Source organism: Hemicordylus capensis, chromosome 3, assembly GCF_027244095.1.
Source record: "Hemicordylus capensis ecotype Gifberg chromosome 3, rHemCap1.1.pri, whole genome shotgun sequence".
Classification (NCBI taxonomy): Eukaryota; Metazoa; Chordata; class Lepidosauria; order Squamata; family Cordylidae; genus Hemicordylus; species Hemicordylus capensis.
The window spans coordinates 243,045,056-243,066,178 of NC_069659.1; the positions used below are offsets into that span (position 1 = coordinate 243,045,056).

The window sequence follows — 21,123 nt, forward strand, 5'->3', positions numbered from 1 at the left end:
GTTAAGGTTAAGGTTATTAATTTCTATCTTCCTGCAAAAATTCACAATCCTTTGAATTTTACAATTTTGATATTGATATGAGGATTTGAAGTGTGACTGTTCTGTTGTTGAATTAAGAAAATATTAGCTGTAGTGAATAGTGTAAGTCAGCTATGGGATACTGTAAATATCGGATGTAGTATTTAGAGAACATATTGCTTTTAAAACAAGTGGCTCTGTTTTAGGTAAGTCTAAGATGTGGCTCTTCATGGCTCTGGCATGCTTGATCCAGCAGACTACAGTTTCACAAGAATTCATATGCAGAAGACATCTGAATCCTCAAGAATTTATGACTATTGTAAGTTGCTTATGCAGATACATTTGGAAACAGTGGCTTGCATTGTTATGACAAAATAATTCCAATATTTAACCATTTTAACCAGCAGGCCCTTCACATTCATGTCTGCCTGGGTTATTTCAGACTGGTATGAATTTGAAAGTGATCAAAGCAAGTCTTCAGTCCAAATTAATTCATTGACTGGCATATTCCATCAGTGTGAAGTCCTATTTAGAGGGAAATTAAAAATGCCTGGCAGAATGTAATTATTTCCATCACTAAACTTGCATTAGCTGAGCCTGGTTTACAGAATGTTGCTGCACCCCAAGTCTTAGGTCTGGCACAAGGCATTTCTAGTCTGTAATTTACTAAACATGATTGTTCAATAAATTGTTGTGAGAGATTTTCTGGGGGATGCAGATGATGTCAAATGTCATTGTGCTATTTCTTAATAACATCTGCTGGCCATTTTCAGATTTTTATCACAGTGATCCCTGCTGGTATGTTTCCCAGACTATGGGAAACACCTATATTGGGCAGCAGCAATATAGGAAGATGCTGAAAGGCATAGTCTCATTCTGTGCGGGAGATGGCTATAGTAAACCCCTCCTGTATTCTACCAAAGACATCCACAAGGCTCTCTGGTCACCAGGAGTCGACACCGACTTGACAGCACATTTTCCTTTAAATATCCAAACACGTTACTTTTATCACAGGGAGGCATTCCTCTACAGTAACTTACCAAAAAGATTTTGCAGTTTGCCTCAGACAACCAAAATCTTTTTCTGAGCTGTGATTGATTGAGTGATTGATTGATTAAGTGCCATCAAGTCAGTGTTGACTCTTAGCGACTACATAGATAGATTCTCTCCAGGATGATCTGTCTTCAACTTGGCCTTTAAGGTCTCGCAGTGGTGCATTCATTGCTGTTATCATTGAGTCCATCCACCTTGCTACTGGTCGTCCTCTTCTGTCCTTTCCTTCAGCTTTTCCCAGCATTATGGACTTCTCACGGGAACTGGATTTTCGCATAATGTGTCCAAAGTATGATAGTTTGAGCCTGCTCATTTGTGCCTCGAGTGGATATTCTGGATTGATTTGTTCTATGATCCATTGGTTTGTTTTCCTGGCTGTCCATGGTATCTTCAAAAGTCTTCTCCAGCACCAAATTTCAAAAGCATCAAGGATTTTCTATCTTGCTTCTTCAAAGTCCAGCTTTTGCATCCACAATGTGTCATGGTAAAAACCATTGTCTGAACTATTTTAATCTTCGTAGTTGTAGATACATAGGTGTAGATACGTCACGGCATCTAAATATTCTTTCCAAGGCCTTCATTGCACCCCTACCAAGTTCTGAGCTGTAGTAGGATAGTGGAAATCATTCTTAAGATAAATGACCTCAGAGCAATAGTACATCTGCTGGTCACCTCCAGACTTGACTATTGTAATGAGCTCTACATAGTCCAGAAACTGCAGTTGGTCCAGAATGCAGCAGCCAGGTTGTTCTCTGGGTCATCTCGGAGAGATCATATCACTCCTATCTTAAAAGATCTACACTGGTTGCCAAAAAGTTTCCAGGCAAAATACAAGGTCTTGGTTATTGATGTGCAACCCCCCACTAAAAAAAAAAAAAACAACCAAATTCAAATATGCCCTGCCTGTTATGCAAATGAAACATGGAATAGGAAAAGAAAACATAGAGGATAGTTCTAGGACACAACAATGCACTGAGCAGAAGGGGAAAGAAGTAACACAAGTTGGAAGAATGGTTTTAGAAGGCAAGGCAGTAATGCTTACATTTCAGCCATAATACCACATATGTATTTATTCTGGATCATTTAAGCTAGAACTCCTTGATGCTGTACTCAAAGGTACTAACAAAGACTATAATCCTCACTCCACCTTTTTTGCCATTTTTTAACCACCCCGTTCAACATATTACAAGAATGTTGTTCAGTAGTAAGTGATAGGGAAGTGCAAACAGCTTTGACAGAGGAGATGAGCTGCCCGCCAGATGCTCTAGCCCTAAGCCCAGCCAGGAGATCCCTCCCTCTCCCTGGAAGGCTGCACTCCATGCGTCTTGCTTGAAAACTTAGGGGCAGCAGCGAGGGTCCCTGAAGGAGTGTTATTTTTCCCTATGCACACACAATGGTCAGGCCCCACTCCACACCGCCGGGCCATGGTAATTTGTACTGCCTCCCCTCCCACTGCCCTCATCTGCCCTGTCCAGATATGCCAGTGCCTACAGGCTTCTGAGAAACCTATCACCTTCACTACAAGACAACAACAGATGCTGGAAATTCTCCCTGAATATCCCTTCCAAGACAAAATCTGGTCCAAATCTGCTCCAAATTCCAGAGTGGGGGAAACTTTGCAAATTCCAAAATCTGGTCTACAGGTTTAGAAATCGGTCTAGATACACCTAGGCCCTCGGGGCCAAATTACAGATGATGCAAGAGGTCTATTATTGAATTTCCTGATGTCTCTTTCTTTTTCCAAAAGGGGTCATGATGGAGGACCAGGATGAAACGAAAACCTTTCAGTATTTGTCTGACTCCAGGGGTGGGGAAGGATTTTGGATTCCAGACCTGCATCAACAATTGCAAATCTGCAGCTCCTTCCATGTTTTAGGGCCAATCTAGGGTCAAATATTGCAGACCAATATTTACATGGCCTCATTTGGGTAAATTGAAGGCACGTTTGTCAAAAATATTCTAGCAAGGCTCATGTGCTTTTAAAACAGCATGATAAGCAGAAATTTGACAGGCTATGCTTTTTTAATGGCTGCATCTACATGCTAACTCCTAAATTGCTTTTTGTCATGCCACTGTTAAAGGTGCCATGCCAGAAAAGTTGTTGACAACCTAAATTCAGGTTCAGCATCTTCCTATGAATTGTGTTGCCACTTTTTTCAACTGTCCACTGAAGCTGTATCTTTTAAAAATATACCTTCAGTCAAACTACAGCATACTTCATACATACATGATAAATATGACATTACTGTATACAACATCACTATAAACAAAATAACCTTTGTACTTTAACTATAGCATTCTGAAATCCATCGTATGATTGACTATGTGTTTTCCAAAAAACAACATATGAAGGCCATTTCTTTTGTAAAGTGTCAGTTTGAGTTCTAATTTCTGATCTTGACACAATTAGTTAGCTTTTCCATTATGTCAAAACACAAATTTTTAAGCAGCATTAATGTCTGATATCCTGGACATTTTCTCATTTGGGCATGACTTTCCCCCCTGCTACTAATAATGAATAGTTTTGATCCTCCCTTGAAATAATGCCTTGAAAATTGCAGAGTAACAACACCTCCATAACATCTGCCTGTGTCAAGTGACATATAATCCACGATATAATATGCATGACTCAGTAGAGTATCTCACATACTCGGTTTGTGAGAATTCACTTTGTACTACATAGTTCCCAGCAAAATTCTTGGCCAACATCAACAACACTTCCCCACACCCCTTCAAATATCCAGGGATTAAGGGGTGATCTAAAAATAGTCTTAAATATTAAGATAGGTTCATCTGTGGCTGCCACCAGCTCGTCTAGTGGCTACTTGAGGACAGACCATCTCCATTGCTGCCCCAGGGCTTTGGAATGCATTCCCTGTTGAAATAAGAGCCTTCCATTTCTGACCATTTTTAAAAAGACACTGAAGACACCAAGGCTTTTAATTAGATGTATAGACTGCTAGGAACAGAATGTAGGTTGGCTGCATCCATCCTGTTTCACTCTTTCCTCCTCCTAGCTTGCTTTCTGAGTTCACATGATTGAAAGTGCACACAACTCTGCCTTGGAGCTCCTCCATCCCTCTTTCAGGTGAGCCCTCCAGTCAGCTTGTAGATTCCTACCTATCCTCGCTGAGAGCTCCTCTAACCTTGTTTCGAGTCATGTGAACAAGCCTAGATACTAACAAAATCTGATATTTGCCAAGGATTTCTTTCTTCTTTCAGAGTGAAATCATCCAATATTGGGGATACCCCAGTGAAGAGCATGAAATCCTGACAGCTGATGGCTATTACCTTCAAGCAGACAGAATTCCTTATGGGATACACAGTCCGGTAAAGACAGGTATTTCTGTGAAGTAGCACTGTAGTTTTGTATGACTGTTTGAGGATAATGTTGGTAATAGGAGCTCTGTAGTTTGTTATAATGGGGAGAGTCTCTACAGGATTCTCCTCTCCTCATCCCAGCATGCTGACTTAACCTTTGCTGGCTTGGGAGACAATTTTCTGTGCAAGATCACATTCTAATGCAGAACCACTTGGGCACAGACAATCATATATATATTTCCCAACCATTCATTTCCTTGACAGTTGGCACTGTGGAGTGACAGTCAAAAGGAACAGAAGAAATGAAGGTGTGCAGTGAATCCTTACAGGGATTCATTATGAGGAAATGTTCTTATACTTCAAAGAATCCAAACACTTGAAAAATTGTGGACACACATTTTGCTCCATAACTCCACTCCTACAATCTTAGCTTAAAAAAATAATAAAGCATTTATCAGGAACAAACTGCGGAGATTGTCGTGAATGGAACAGTATCCAAATAGTATTCAGTTATGAAAAGTACAAGACAAGGATGCCCATTTTCTCTGCTGTTGTTTATTTTGGCACTTGAACTACTGGCAAGGAAGATTTGGCAGAAGAATCAAATCTCTGAAACAAGATGGGCAGAGAAGAGCATAAAATAAAATTGTATGCTGATGATGTTTTACTTTCAATAACTCAACCATAAAGTAAAGTAGAGTGTGCTGTCGAATCGATTTCAACTCCTGGTGCCCTCAGAGCCCTGTGTTTTTCTTTGGTAGAATACAGGAGGGGTTTACCACTGCCTGCTCCCATGCAGTATGAGATGATGCCTTTCAGCATTTTCCTACATCGCTGCCGCCCAATATAGTACCAGCAGGGATTCCAACAGGCATCCTCCTGCTTGTTAGTCAAGCATTTTCCCCACTGTACCACTTAAGGTGGTCTTACTCAAGCATAGGATTCATTAGATTTAATAATGGAACATATATATGACTAAAGCCTGGTTTCCATATACAAAATTAATAAAAAAAATTAATCCTGATGATTACATGGAATTTAGAAGAAACAGATTTACAATATCTGAAAGAAAAGACAGGATTCCATAGAAGTACCAATCCAATTAAATACCTCTGACTTCTAATAAAGATTTGTTTGGAAACAATTACTTGCTGATGTGGAAGGACATTTTGGCAGATTTTCACAGGTGGAAAAAGTTGAACCTCTCCTGACTAGGAAGAACATCGACAATTAAAATGAATATCCTACCAAGGATAAATGTTTTATTTCAAATGATCCCAATAAGGACTGAAGAAAAGACACTGGATGAGTGGCAGAGGAACACAGACACTTTTATTTGGGTTTCTAAAAGCCCAGAATTAACTTTAGGATTATGCAAGATGTGAAAGAGCATGGAGGACTGGAGTCCCAAAGTTGAAATTATATTATCAAGCTACTTGCCTTAACATGGATTGCAGAATGGATTAAAGAACCATAAGGACAGATTATGTCCATGGAGGCGACAGGTCTTTCTGAAGGCTTGCATAAGTATCTATGGACTGATATCAAAAGAACGGCTGTGTATATTAGAAGTCATTCCATTAGAAGTAGTCTATTAAATGTTTGGGATAAACATTTTAAAAAAGAATAAGTCTGGCTTTATCTCCTCGGACTTCAATATTAATTTTTTTTTCTATGAAGAAGAATATACCAAAAAACCCCGATCAATGGAGAGAATATGCATACAATCTACAAAGTCTAATTCTTAGAAATACAAAGATAAAATCTATTCAGACTCTTGCCTCAGAATGGAGGAGTGAACCTCCATTCTGTTTAATATCTGCAGATAAGTAGCATAGTACAGAAAGAAATACAAAAGCATGGCAGCAAACCCAGAGATTTGACAGAGTTTGAAATATCTCTCTATATAATTCTCCTAAACATACCTGTTGCTAATTCCATGCATGGCAGCTCTCACAAGAGTTGATGAGCAAGCTTCTGATTAGTGATGGGGACAGGTGGCCCAGCTGGCTGCTGAGGATAAGAGATCGCCACCAGGCTGGCTGCAGAGGAGAAGCAGCAGCCGGCCATGGAGGAGAAGCGACGGCCAGCTGTAGAGGGGAAGCGGCCGCCATTAGGCTGGCCACCTGTGGTGTAGAAGCAGCGGGAGTCAGGCTGGCAGGCAATTGTGGAGGAGAAGCGGTGGCTGCCAGGCCAGGAGGTGGCCACGGTGCAGCCATCCGGCAGGAAGGCATGGAAAGCGCTGGACTGGCCAGTGAGGGAAACCACTGCTGGTGGGCAGGGAGGGAAAAGAAAATGCTGCCAGGCCGGTTGAAGGGAGGGAAAGGAAAGGAGAATGGGGACTGGGGCTGAAGGGAGGGGTGGAAAGCAGAACTGGGACTGGGTCTGACAATTGGGAGGAGAGATGGAGCACTAGGGGCGTAGATGCTCTGTGCCGGATCAGCTAGTTAATATCTAACAATGCTGAGCACTTACTGGGTCTAATATACAAGTTGTTAGTGAAGTATGACTCAGAATCAGAACAGGTCAAAAACTGTATGAACAAATGGATGCAGAATCTGAACAGAACAGTAGATATGCAACAATGGGAGTACCAATGGAAAGTGAATATCAAATTTACACCGAATAGCACATTAAGAGAGAATTGGTACAAAATGATTTTTCACTGGTATATCGCCCCAATGATGATTGCAAAAAATGGATAGTAAGTATCCTGGAAATTGCTGGAAATGAATGAATCAGCCGGGAATTTTTTATCATATGTGGTGGACATGTAGTAAAGCTCAGAAATTCTGGAAGACAATACATAGTAGGATGCAACAAATTTTAAACATAGACTTTCATTTTTTACCAGAAAATTTTATGCTAAATATCACTAAGCCTTATATTCCTGCAGAATATATTGAGCTGTCTTTATGTATATTAACTGCTGCTAGGATTCTTTATGCCTCTAACTGGAAAACACATATTGTTCCAACATTAGAGGAATGGCATCTCAAACTTTGGCAAAGATTACTTCATATATAAAGAACAAGTCAGTGGAAAATTTGAACTTATTTGGGAACCATTTGTCTGATATAATTTGTTACAAGGTCAGATACCTCTTCCGAGATTTTTATTCTCCCTGGGGAAAAATTCGTGAAACATATTTAATTTTATTAATGATTAACTTCGATCCCTAAATTATTTAAATATTTTTAATTGGAGGCTAACAGATTAAATCAAAATGAGAGTAAATAGAACAGGGTGATATGATAGAGAGCTGAAATCCTGGTTGATGTATAAGGCATATGAGAGATGTGAATTACTGCATTTGTGTAATTTTCTTTCTCTTTATTATAATTATTATTAATATTATTAATATTATTAATTCAATTTCAATACTGCCTTTCCAAAAATGGCTCAGTGCGGTTTACACAGCAAAATAACAAATGATGGATCTATTTTCTTTCTTTCTTTCTCTTCTGTAATTTTCTCTCTTTCTCTCCTAAATAAAAATATAAATAAATTAATTAATTAATAAAATTTAAAGCTGGTGATCCATATTAGCGTTAGGGACAGGGCAACTTTGAATCCCTATTATTTCCGATGGTGGAAATATACAAAATCAGTAAAAACTAAACAAAATCATTAAAATCAACCAAGTTCCCCACTGCCTTCTAATATGGATATTAGGTGGCACCCATGGGGACCTACCCACCACCCAGGTTCGCTGCCCCTATGACCTTTAGAAGTGGACCAAATGATTCTGAATCCAAATCAAATCATATCCAACTCAAATAGAATCTGATCAGATTTGAGCTGCAAATTTGAGTTCACATCGAATTTGGATGATTCAATTCGGCCTTGAATCAAATGACCAAAAAATATGTGCACATCCCTAATTATGCTAGCAGTTTTATTTTCAAACTCGGTTCTAATGATTCCAAGCATGGAATTGGCCTTTTTCATAGCTGCCACACATTGAGTCAACACTGTCAATGCACTGTCCACCATTACCCCAAGATCATTCTCCTGATCAGTCACTGACAGTCAGACCCCATCAACTTATATGTGAAGTTGGAGGTTTTTGCCCCATTATGTATAATTTAACACTTAACACTGAACCACATTAACCATCTTGTTGCCCACTCCTACACTCTGGAAAGTTCTTTTTTTACCTCCTCGCAATCTCTTTTGGACTTCACTACCCTACATAGTTTGTGTCATCTGCAAATTTGGCCACCTCGCTACTTACCCCAACTTCTAGATCATTTATGAAGAAGTTAAGAGTACCAGTTCCAGTACCGTTCCCTGGGGGATCCCACTTCTTACTTCCCTCCATTCAGAGAACAGTCCATTTATACCTACCCTTTGAGTCCTGTCCTTCAACCAGTTACTAATCCACATTTGAACCTGTCCCCTTATCCCATGACTGCTAAGTTTTCTCAAGAGTCTTTGATGAGGAACTTTGTCAAAAGCTTTTTGAAAGTCCAGATATACTATGTCAACAGGATCACCATTATCCACACGCCTGTTGACACTCTCAAAGAATTCTGAAAGGCTAGTGAGGCAAGATGTCCCTTTGTAGAAGCCATGCTGGTTCTCCTTCAGCAGGGCCTGTTCTTCGTTTGTTTGTTCGTTTGTTTGTTTGATACATTTCTATACCGCCCCAAACACAAGTTTTTTGGGTGGTTTACAAAATAATAAAAACAGCCAATAAAAGATTAAAACATTTCAACAATTAAAATTAAAAAGTTAAAACTATTAAAACACAATTAAAACACAATTAAAATGTTCTCTTAAATACCCAGGGCCCAAGCTGTTTAGGGCTTTATAGGTTATGACCAAGACCTTATACTCTGCCCAGAAACTTACCGGCAGCCAGTGTAGATGTTTTAAGATAGGAGTGATATGGTCTCTCCAAGATGACCCAGAGACCAATCTGGCTGCCACATTCTGGACTAGCATCAGTTTCCAGACTACGTACAAAGGCAGCCCCACATAGAGCGCATTGCAGTAGTCAAGTCTGGAGGTGACCAGCAGATGTACTATTTATTTATTTATTATTTATTATTTTTATTTGATTTATATACCGCCCTTCCAAAATGGCTCAGGGTGGTTTACTCCTGTTCTGAGGTCATTTTTCTCAAGAAATGGACGCAGCTGGCCTATCAGCCGAAGCTGATAAAAGGAACCTCTGGCCACTGCCTCAACCTGGGACGCAAGGCAGAGTTTTGTGGCCAGGAGCACCCGCAGACTGCATACATGTTCCTTCTGGGGAAGTGTGACCCCATCCAGAACAGGCAGATAAAATCATCTCCCGAGTTCCAACCCTGCACAATAAGTACCTCTATCTTATCTGGATTCAGTCTCAGCTTGTTACCTCTCATCCAGCCCATCACTGCCTCCAGGCAGGCATTTAGGGAGGTTATGTCTTCTTCTGATGACGTTGACATGGACAAATAGATTTCAGTTTCATCAGCATACTGATAACACCCTGCACCAAATCTCCTGATGATCTCTCCCAGCGGTTTCATGTAGATGTTAAACAACATTGGAGACAATATGGAGCCCTGAGGGACACCATACCGAAGTTCAGTTTTTGAAGAACAACAGTCCCTGAGAGACACTATCTGGAATCTACCCAAGAGGTAAGAGTGGAACCACTGCAAAGTAGTGCCTCCCACTCCCAACCCCCTCAGACGCCTTCTATGGTCAATAGTATCGAAAGCCGCCGAGACATCCAAAAGGACCAACAGAGTCACACTTCCTCTGTCAATTCCCAATTGGAGATTATCCATCTGGCCGACCAAGACAGTGTCCACCCCATAGCCCACCTGAAAGCCGGTCTGAAATGGGTCTAGATAATCAGTTTCCTCCAAGACTGCCAGGAGTTGGGAGGCCACCACCCTCTCAATTACCTTGCCCAGCCATGGAAGGTTGGAGACAGGCCTATTGTTACTCCAGGGCAGGCTTCTTCAGAAATGGTCTAATAATTGCCTCCTTAAGACAAGGAGGCATCCTGCCCTCCCTCAGAGAAGCATTTATTATCTCTATCAGACCTTCTATGACAACCTCCCTGCCAGATAGTATTAGCCACGTCGGGCAAGGGTCAAGAGAACAGGTGGTTGGCTGCATCGCTCCAAGCAGCTTGTCCACATCCTCACAAGTCACAAACTGAAACTAATCCAGCCAGAGCCGGAGCCGGAGCCGGCATCACTAGACACCTCCAATTCAGACACTGCTGTGATTGTGGGATCTAAATCCACGTCGGCACAAATACGAGAGTTGTTTTTCCACAAAGAAATCATTAAACACATCACAGCGGGTAATAGATGGTTCCAAATTCTTATTCAAGGGAGGAGGGGCACTCACTAGCCCTCTCACAACCTGGGCAACTCCACCGGACATGAACTTGTGGATGCAATACGGGCAGAAAAGAATCGCTTCTTTGCTGCCTGTATTGCCAGAGCATAGATCTTCAAATGTGCTCTTTGTTGTAATTTGTCAGATTCGAATCGGGTTTTCCTCCACTTGCACTCCAGTTGTCTATCTCGCCGCTTTAGCCCGCATAGTTCTTCTGTATACCAAAGGGCCAATTCTGAAGCGGGTCGGAGAGGACACCTAGGTGCGATCATGTCTACTGCCCTGGTGAACTTGCTGTTCCAGTTCTCCACCAGGGCATCAACAGGATCACTGACAGAGTCAACACTAAATCCCTACAAGGCTTCTTGGAACCCTATTGGATCCAATAACCTTCTTGGGTGGACCATTCTAATGGGCCCTTGCCCCTGAGAAGATGGGGTGTGACTGTGAGTCCAACTGTAACCACATGGTGGTCCGTCCATGACAATGGGGAAATCACAGGAGTCCCCACCCATGGAACACCACCCTGATTAGAGTGAAAGCCCAGATCAAGCGTGCAACCTCCAATGTGTGTCGATCCCAAGAACCTTTGGGATAGGCCCATAGTTGTCATGGGCGCTATGAACTCCTGAGCCGCCCCAGACAAATTGGTCCCATGGTGGACATTGAAGATCTCCACCACCACAAGCTTGGGGAACTCCAACGCCAAACCTGAGACCAAGTCCAGGCTAGATTCAAGATGCTGGTCTTGACCTTTAAAGCTCTACATGACTTGGGCCCTGTTGGACCTCATTCACCCATATGAACCTACCAGGTCCCTCTGCTCAGCATCTCACGCCCTGTTCATGGTTCTGTCACTAACAGAGATCTGGTTGGTGGGGACTAGAGACAGGGACTTTTTGGTTGGGCCTCTCAGCTTTGAAATGCCCTCCCCGAAGAGCTTTGCCATGCTCACTCCCTCAGTGTTTTTGGTTTTTTTTAATTAAAAACACATACTTTTAAAGAGGCTTGTTAATGTATCAGCTGTTGCTTATATCTGGTAGGTTCTTTAGTTTTTATAGTTCTTAGTTTTTAGCTTTTTAAAAAAAACTTAATTTGAAAATGTTAAAATATGTAATTTCCATTGTGATTTTAGTCTGGTCTTTTAACTTGTGTAACTTAATTTGATTAATTTTATTAGCCTTATTTTACATTGTATCTATTTTATTGAATACTCTGAGTGATAGTGTACTGGAAGGGCAGGGAATACATATTTTAAACAAACAAACAAACACTTTGTAATATGTCCTCCACCCCAATTCAAGATGGCAGATGTGTGAACGTTTGAGGCACAAGTAGGCTAACACAGGGGTGTAACTATAATAGGGCAAGGGGAGACAGTTGTCTGGGGGCCCACTGCCTTGGGAGGCCCCCCAGAGGTAAGTCAAATGACTGACTCCCCCAGCCGCGCACCCGCCTGGGCTTCCTTCAGTTGTATTCATCCACTGAAATTGATGTGAGTGTTAAGACCTGGAGCTACCAGAACCGCATGTCTTTCTCTAGTACCATTAAATGACTTGCATCGTCCACAATTTACAAAACCTTTAAAAAAAAGGATGCTTGTTGTTACCACTATTCCACCTCCTTTAAGATTTCTTTACTTCATGAGCTGAGCTTCACGGGCGGGGGGGCACTTTAAAATCTTGTCTCTGAGCCCACTCTAACCTTGCTACGCCCCTGGGCTAACATGTGGACCGTCTAACTGATGTGAATGAAATTTGGTTCAGTGGTAATAAGTGACACATAAGGGCACCTCCGTGGTGTAGTTTTGAGGAGGTAAACAAACCCAATTCAAGATGGTCGATGCATGAATGTTTAAGGAGCAAGTGGGCTAACTTGTGAACCCCCAACCTGTTTGAACCAAATCTGATACAGCTGAAAGAATACAAAGGGATGGCTCTAATACATAGTTTGTAGTGATGTCATCCACCCTGATTCAAGCTGGCAGACAAAGTGAGGCGCAAGTGGGATAACTTCTCGACTGCCTAACCGATTTGATGCAGTTGTAGTGAGTGACACAAAGGGAAACCTCAGTATCATAGGTTGTGATGACGTCATCCACCCCAATTCAATATGGCAGACACCTGAATGTTTGGGGCACAAGAGAGCTAACTTGAAAACCACCTAGCCAGTTTGAACCCAAACCCGAGACCAAGTCCGTCAGCTCAGTTAGGGACTCCATTGGGCAGTGGGGCGATCGGTACGCCAAGAGAAGTCCCCGTCTATCCCTGGTCCCCAAACTTAGGTATGCACATTCAATATAGTCAGACACTTCCACAGGGATCCTGGTCAGAGAAAGGCTATTCTTATAGACCACAGCCACTCCACCTCCCTGCCCACATCCCCGCACCCGCTCCTCAACAGAGTACCCTGGATGGAGAAACTGGGACCAGGCTGGGCCACCAGCCTCCCCCAACCAAGTCTCTGTAATACATACTAGGTCTCCCCATTCATCCAGAATCAAATCATGGATAGTTTCTGACTTATTCTGGACAGACCTGGCATTACAGAGGAGCAAGGTGGGAGTCTGTGGGAGGCTGGCACTGCTCCCCAAGGTCAAAAAGCAGGCAGGGCAGCCAGAAGGGGAAACAGCTAATAGATTTCTGACTTCCCTTCCCCTGTAACAACACACTGACCTGCCAACTTTACTACCTTAATTCCATTTTTTCCTTGAGAATGCTTTTCATCAATTTGCCCACAATAGATGTTAAGCTGACCACCCTGTAATTTCCCAGACCACCCCCACCGATCCCTGTTTGAAAATCGGTGTTACATTGGCTACTTTCCAGTTCTCTGCTGCAGAGCCTGATTGTAGGGATAGTTTTAGCAAGACAATCTCACATTTGAGTTCTTTAAGGACTCTTGGATGCCATCTGGCCCCTGCAATTTGTTAATTTTTAATTTTTCCTGACAGTTTAGACAGTTCTCTCATCACCTCTATCTGACTCAGTTCTTTAGCCTCTTTCCTAAATACTGTGGGCAGATGGACTGCCAGCAGCTCCTTTCAGGCTGCTGACACTAATTTTAATGCTAAAGGCCAAGGGGAGGACCCGACCTCTAGCATTTCCACAATGCACCACGCTGCTTGCGCAGAGCATTGTGGGATTCCTGGAGGCCAGGCTTTGTTTCCCCAGCCTCCAGATTGCCATGCCTCTTGCTGCAGCAGTGATCATGTGGAAGGGAAAGGAGGTCCTGTAGGTGTGATCCTGCATCCCACCTGGCCTCCCCATCCCCAGCTGCAGTGGTCAAGTGAGTTTTAAAGAGTTTTTTAAAACTCGCCCTCAGGTGAGTTTTAAAGAGTGCTTAGTCCAAGTGGCCATCCTTATATTATCTCCTATCTCTCTCTTTTCTTTCTAGGGCCTAGGCCAGTTGTGTTACTGGTGCATGCTGTACTCGCTGAAGGCAGGTGCTGGATCTCAAATCTTCCCAGCTATAGCCTGGGATTTGTTCTAGCAGATGCTGGTTATGATATCTGGATATTAAATAACAGAGGGACCACCTGGTCTAGAAGACACCAGAATCTTACCATTGACCAAGAAGAATTTTGGGATTTCAGGTAAGTTCAGGGAGCAGTTGCTGCTTGAATGGGTGAAATGCTTGATAAGCCCCGCCTACCAGGGAAGGCTTGCACCCTCCCAGCTAGTCTGGGTAAGGCCCGACTCTTGCCCCCTATTTGATTATGCCAATTAATAAAAGACAAGAAGGAGATTCTGGTCAGTATCTTTATTTGGCCAAGCAAAGCTACTGGGTGCGCACCCCAAGAAGTGGCACACCCGCAGAAGAAGTTACAAGCAATTTTATACTCTAACAACAAGCAGTGACAAGCAACAAGCCCCCTCCCTCAGTTCCCCTTTTCTGTAGAATCAATGCTATTGGCTATATTCAAATAAGTTGTCGTTCCAGACATGGTGTCACATATATCAAGAGGTGGCTTCCTGTCTTTCCGCTTGCGGTTTCTAAGCTTAAGCATTTCTCAAGTGTTATCTTCCTGTCCTGTCTGGAACTCAGAAATGCTTACAACACCCAAAAAGAGATTCGCTTGCAATTTCTTACTATCATTTATTTCCTAATCAGCTTTTAGCAGTATTACAGAAGCAAAATGGCTACAGTTATGCTAAAGGCAAAACACAGCTTTTTCTAGCCCTCACATGCTGGTTTTGAGTGTTGTTCCTGAGGTACAGCTACAGATATCTCACCTTACAGCAAAAGGGCTTCAGTCCTGGAATGGATTTTCTCCATGTACCAATTACTGAACTGGAGAAGGTGGCCTATGGCTGCTTTTTAAAATAATAAGAAACAAAGCCCTATGTGCCCGCACCCCTTAATCCTGCCACAAGCAAGAGGGTGTGTGTCACGCGGTGCATTTGCACCCCCATTGTCTTATGGCGGATGTAGCAAAGAGTGGAATTCTTTAATGTCCTTGTGAACATTTGCATTTTAGTACTGTTTGTTGAATGTATTTATTTTTTATTTATATGTGTTCACAAATAATAGTGTTAAAGTTATGTTTATAGAAATGTGGAAGTATGTGCTGGAGGTTGATTGACAATAGCAAAAGCAGCAGCAAAATCCCTGCATGCAGGAGAGAGAGAGAGCGCAATTAGAGAAATCTGTTAGAGTTCAGTTGGTCTGAAAGTAAAGAGGAGAGAAATGGTGAGCTGGAGGATTGGATCAAAAAACGGGTAGTGAATAGGAAGAACTTCCCTGAAGAAGAGAGAAGTGAGGAGGCGCAGTGAGTAAATCTGCTCTCTATAAGAATGCCTTTTGCCTGTTTAAGAAAATACTTGAAAGTCCTGACTTCTGAGAGGGGAGGCAGGTCAGAAACAAGGTAATCAAGCCAGGCACCTTACCACTATGTGGAGTGTAAGGAAAGAAAGTAAGAACCTTAACTGTGTAACATCTGGAAAATATTAGCACTGCTGTAAGTTAGAGGTCTGTGTAAGCTCAGAAAGTACTTTCCCCCCCATTGAAACCTTGTAACCATCATATTTAAATAACTTTTGCTAAAACAATGAAAGTTGTTCTTTTCATGTTGGCAAAGAAGAATAAGAACATTTTATTTCCTCTCTTGCCTCACCAGCAGGGATATCCCACACTATCACAAATAAGAGGGGGAGATAATTTTTGTCTCAGATATTACCCAAAACAAATCTGAGGGGTGGCAGCAGTGACACTCTGAAGTAGGGGGACCCTTGCAAGCTGCCCCTTCAGTGCTGCAAGATTACATCCTTCCTCTCTGCCTTCACAACATTAGTCCCCTACCATATATTACAGTGGTATTGGGCTTTCTTGTACTACAAAACTGGCTGGCAGGTGAGACAGCAGCTAAGCTTGATCACATGGTTACTTTAAAGCTCTGTATTTCGGGGTCAATGGTAATTTTCAAAGTTAAAAACCAGGAAAAATGTGTTATACTGGGATAAGAATTTAATGAAATCTAAACAAGGAGATAAATTAGATATAACCCACACATCTCAACAGTAGAATGACTGAGGCTTACTTATTATGTCATATTGTAGCGTTTTAAATACTCAACTAGCCGACCCCGCACAGAGCATCTGTGCGCTCTTTGGGGCCGGCAGTTACCTCCCCCCCCCCTGCTTCTGTCCCAGTCTCTGCCACCTCTCCACTTCTCCCCCCCCCACTTTCTTTCTCCCCTCCTGGGCCTTGCCTACGTGGCCGGGCCGGGCCCGTCACCTCTGGCCTCCACCCTGGGCCCCCACCACGGCAACCAATCCTCCTGGTTGCGCCTCAGCCAATCAGGCACATCCGCCACGCGGACTATCAGCTGGTCTCTGGGATGCACAATCCAAGGCACACCCGGGAGAATTAATATAATAGATGAGGCACCTCTATTACTGAGACCGTGTGTACACTAAGGGAAATGCAGAAGTACAGAATGGTAAAGGTAAAGTTGTGCCACATCGGGTTGGTGTCGACTCCTGGCGCCCACAGAGCCCTATAGTTTGATTTGGTAGAATAAAGGAGGGGTTTACCATTGCCTCCTCCCACGCATCATGAGATGATACCTTTCAGCATCTTCCTATTGGTATGCAAGTGTTATTCACACATGTAGCATGTGCTGTTACAACAAATATTTGTGTACTTTCCTTGACTGTGACCACATACTTGGTTGTCTACAGTCACTTTTGATGGTGTTGTTATGTCTTTGGTGTTGTCATGGGGGGAGAAATGGGGTGATCAGGGTCAGAATTCTAGAGGAAACTGGACTATTCAGTTTACTTTTCTCATTGTTATCCGCCACATTTTACACCATATAACATAATACAACTTTTGTTTCCAAACATAGGCAGGCAAAATTTCAATTGTTTTATGTTTCTCTGTATTACAGTTTTCATGAAATGGCGATATATGATGTTCCAGCAGCAATAAACTTTATCTTGCAGAAAACTAAGCAAGAAGCTTTATATTATATTGGTCATTCCCAGGGGGGTTTATTAGGTAAGTTAAGGGGAATATATATTTCATATTTATATCATTCTTGACTTCTCGGGGAGTGACTAGTGCTATGTAACAGTTGGCATCTCTGTGTGGGCATTCCACTTCTCTTCTTTTGGCATATTAGTTCGTTATTCGTTTTTCATTTATTTATTTTCAGTCAGTTCCAGGCTATGTTCTGAAGTTTGCTTTTTAGATCTTTTGATTTTTGCTATTTTACTACTTTTACTACTTCTAGAAACTAAGACCCTTTTCATGAAGCTTCATGAACCTCTTGGCATAGCCAAAGTTTTGCAAATACTTGCATTTCCTTTTCCTTTTTTTTCTGGGGGGGCGCAAATAAAAAGACCTATGCAGAGACAATACGCTTCCAATTTTGTTTTGTTTTTTGCCCGTACAAATTATCCTTGGATTAAAGGTAAAGTTGTGCCATTGAGTCAGTGCCAACTCCTGGTGACCACAGAGCCTTGTGGTTTTTCTTTGGTAGAATACAGGAAGGATTTTCCATTGCTATCTCCCATGCAGTATGAGATGATGCCTTTCAGCATATTCCCATATCACTGCGGCCCGATATAGGTGTTTCCCATAGTCTGGGAAATATACCAGCAGGGATTCAAACCTCCTTTTGCAAAACTGGACCTGGATGCACAGAAAACAGATGCATCGTCATTCATCATTTTGTCATTTCAAGACTCTTGTTCCAGCATATGAATATTTTCCCACAAAACTTAGGATTCTTTTTGTCATTTCAAGACACTTGGTCCAGCATATGAATATTTTTCCACAAAACTTAGGATTCTTTTTGTCATTTCAAGACACTTGGTCCAGCAGATGAATATTTTTTCACTAAACTTGCTAGTGCTCTTTGGTACCGCCACAAGCACAACGCATATTGCTGTGCAGTTGAGGACTTGCATTCTCACCAGTGTTGCTTTATAGGATCTGTTTTCTGTGCATCCAGGTCCAGTTTTGCAAAGGGAGGCTATTGCTCTTATATTAGAATGTCCTCCTACATACAAATGTTTTTCTAGTATCTGTTATTGCTTTTTGTGAATGTTCTTTCAGTATATGAATGTCTGTTAACAGAATTTGTATTGATATTTGTTCGTTTTACTGATATGAATGTTTTCTCAACATATGAATGTCTGTGTGCAGAACTTGTATGATATTTGTTATTGATATTTGTTTATTTTACTGTTGTCAATATAGTACCCTTGTTCACAAGAGAGGAGGTACATGCATTTTGTCATAGGTATCATTTTACTGTATCATCACACAGGTTCCTAGGTTACTGTCCAGCCCATGCTTTTTCAGTTTCTCTCCAGTTTGGTTTTCCCACATCCAGCAGTGTGCATGGTTTCTTTTTGGTTTTCTCACCAGGAAATCTAGGACCAACAACGGAAGTACTTTTTCACACAACGCATAATCAACTTGTGGAATTCTCTGCCACAAGATGTAGTGACAGCCAACCACCTGGATGGCTTTAAGAGGGGTTTGGATAACTTCATGGAGGAGAGGTCTATCATCGGCTACTAGTTGAAGGGCTATAGGCCACCTCCAGCCTCAAAGGCAGGATGCCTCTGAGTACCAGTTGCAGGGGAGTAATAGCAGGAGAGGGGGTATGCCCTCAACTCCTGCCTGTAGTCTTCCAGCAGCATCTGGTGGGCCGCTGTTCTTATGCTGAGGAACCCAAGTCTATTTCTCCATGTCAGCTTCATCAGGAAATGGCTTAATTTCCCTAAATGCCTGCCTGGAGCATTGGGTCATGGTCTGGATGAGGGAGAACAAACTGAAACAGAATCCAAGCAAGATGAAGGAACTTATTGTGGGAGTTTGGAACTTAGGAAGTGGTTTAGATCTGCCTGTTCTGAATGCAGTTCAGCTCCCTGAAAAAGATCAGGAATGTAGTCAGGGAGTACTTCTGGACCCAATTCTTTCCTTGGTTTCTCAGGTTAGGGCAGTGGCCAGGAGTGCTTTTTATCAGCTTTGACTGATATGTCAGCCACATCCATTTCTGGAGATAAACAACTTTAAAATAGTGATGCACATGCTACACGTGCTAGTAACATCCAGGCTTGCCTACTGCAATGCATTCTACATTCAGCTGCTTTTGTATGGAAATTGCAATGGGTACAGAATGCAGCATCCAGATGGGCTACCCAAAGAGGCCATATCACTCCCATTCTAAAATAACTACACTTTCTGCCCATAAGTTTCCAGATGGAATACAAAGTGCTGGTTATTACCTATAAAGCCCTGAATGGCTTGGATCCAAGGCATTTAAAGAGGAGCTATCAGTGTTTCCAAGCATCCAAGTAAAACAAATATCTGAACACCTAAGCAAAGCAGAAATGTGAAAAAGGGGGCCAACCTAATTCTTGGAAACCCTAAGAGGTCTGTCTGAAATTGGGCTACTATTAATAGCATGATCTAGTACCAACCATGATCTAGTACCAACCCAACCCAAACAAGGGTTGGTACCATCCCTGGAATTTTCATCCTAGTCTGTATATTTGTATTTGAGTGGTTTATGTATATACAGTATTTATTTGAGTGAGGCCCATGCAATTATTCAGTGAGGCCCATGCAATTTTTCAGCTCTGAAGGACTGAAGCCAAATACATTCCACTGTGCACTTGCCCCACATGGAAGCGGCAGCTCTCTCCTATTTATCTCTGTGCAGAGTAGCATTTGCAGACAGCTAGTATGGGTGGTTAGAGAAGAAACCATCATGGATGGCATGCAGGAAGGCATGCAGAGATTGCTCGGGTGTGCAGTCCTTCTCAGTGATTTCCAGACAGAGTTTCTGTCAAAGGCACAGGCCAGGTGTGTTACTTTCCTCCTTCCACAATACACACAGATGTGCCATAATCTAAGACAGATGGGCATCCAAAGCACAAAAACGGAACTTGTTGGAGAAAAGGCACTTGGAGAGAAAGTTTAAATACTCGGAATGCAAGAACTACACGAATAGATAGCAGAGGCGATACTGGACAGAAACGTTAACACAGACAGAAGTAGCAGAGGCTCAAAGAGCAATGCAAGTATTGCCCTTGATGCACAAAACTACATTTTTTACAGCAACTGTTTTTTGTTTTTTAAAAAAATCTTTATTTCTGCAGGTCTTATTGCTTTTTCAGTCATGCCACAACTTGCACAAAAAGTCAAGCTCTTCATTGGCTTTGCTCCTGGCTACACACTGGTTCACCTAAAAGGGCCTCTTTCATTCCTTTTGTCACTTCCTGATGAAGTCAAAAGAGTAAGTATTTAAAATTCTCAGGGATCTACTATTGTATTGACTGCTTTTAAATACATTTTTAAAATATGTGTTAAGGGAAAGACAGTCTTACTGCCATCCTCTTTGTGGTTAATTTGGGGGAAAATAATTAATTAAGGGTATATCTCTTGGACCCCAACAACTAATTAATCCTGTTTTCAGATTAGTTAAGAAATTGTGTGTCCCTAATAAAACTTCATGTGCCCGCTGATGATCTGGACTGCCAAAAAGGGCTTAGAGGCTGCCTGAAGAGGGTCAGAGACTCTCTCTCACAGGAACATAGTAAGCTGTCTTATACTGAATAAAGCCACTGATCCATCTAGCTGAGTATTGTCTACACTTTCTCTCTAGGGATTCAAGCAGAGAAGAGTGTTTCCCTGGAGACATGGAGTTCATTCACACCATCAAAAACTGTGTTCTACACACGTTTGGGAGTTGTGGGTGCTCCGAATCTTCGGTTGTATGGAAGCAAGGTAGGAGGGAAAGCTGGGTAGCTTGTCTTCCTATCTTGCTTCCACACAATCACTTCTACCCAGGTTTTCTTCTTACCTTGCTTCCACACAACTGAAAATTGGGAGCACACACAGCTCCAAAACCAAGGTAGAACA

The 21,123-nt window shown here is 42.2% G+C and overlaps 1 protein-coding gene across 1 annotated transcript in view; it reads left to right on the forward strand.

Moving 5' to 3' along the window:
• The first annotated feature begins 235 nt into the window (after window positions 1–235).
• LOC128352440 (lipase member M-like) overlaps window positions 236–21,123 on the forward strand; it is a 32,218-nt gene continuing 11,330 nt past the window's right edge. The window contains exons 1-5 of the mRNA XM_053313032.1: window positions 236–337; window positions 4,294–4,411; window positions 14,137–14,335; window positions 17,132–17,241; window positions 20,361–20,497. Coding sequence (XP_053169007.1) covers window positions 236–337; window positions 4,294–4,411; window positions 14,137–14,335; window positions 17,132–17,241; window positions 20,361–20,497 — 666 coding nt within the window. The remainder of the gene's footprint in view (window positions 338–4,293; window positions 4,412–14,136; window positions 14,336–17,131; window positions 17,242–20,360; window positions 20,498–21,123) is intronic.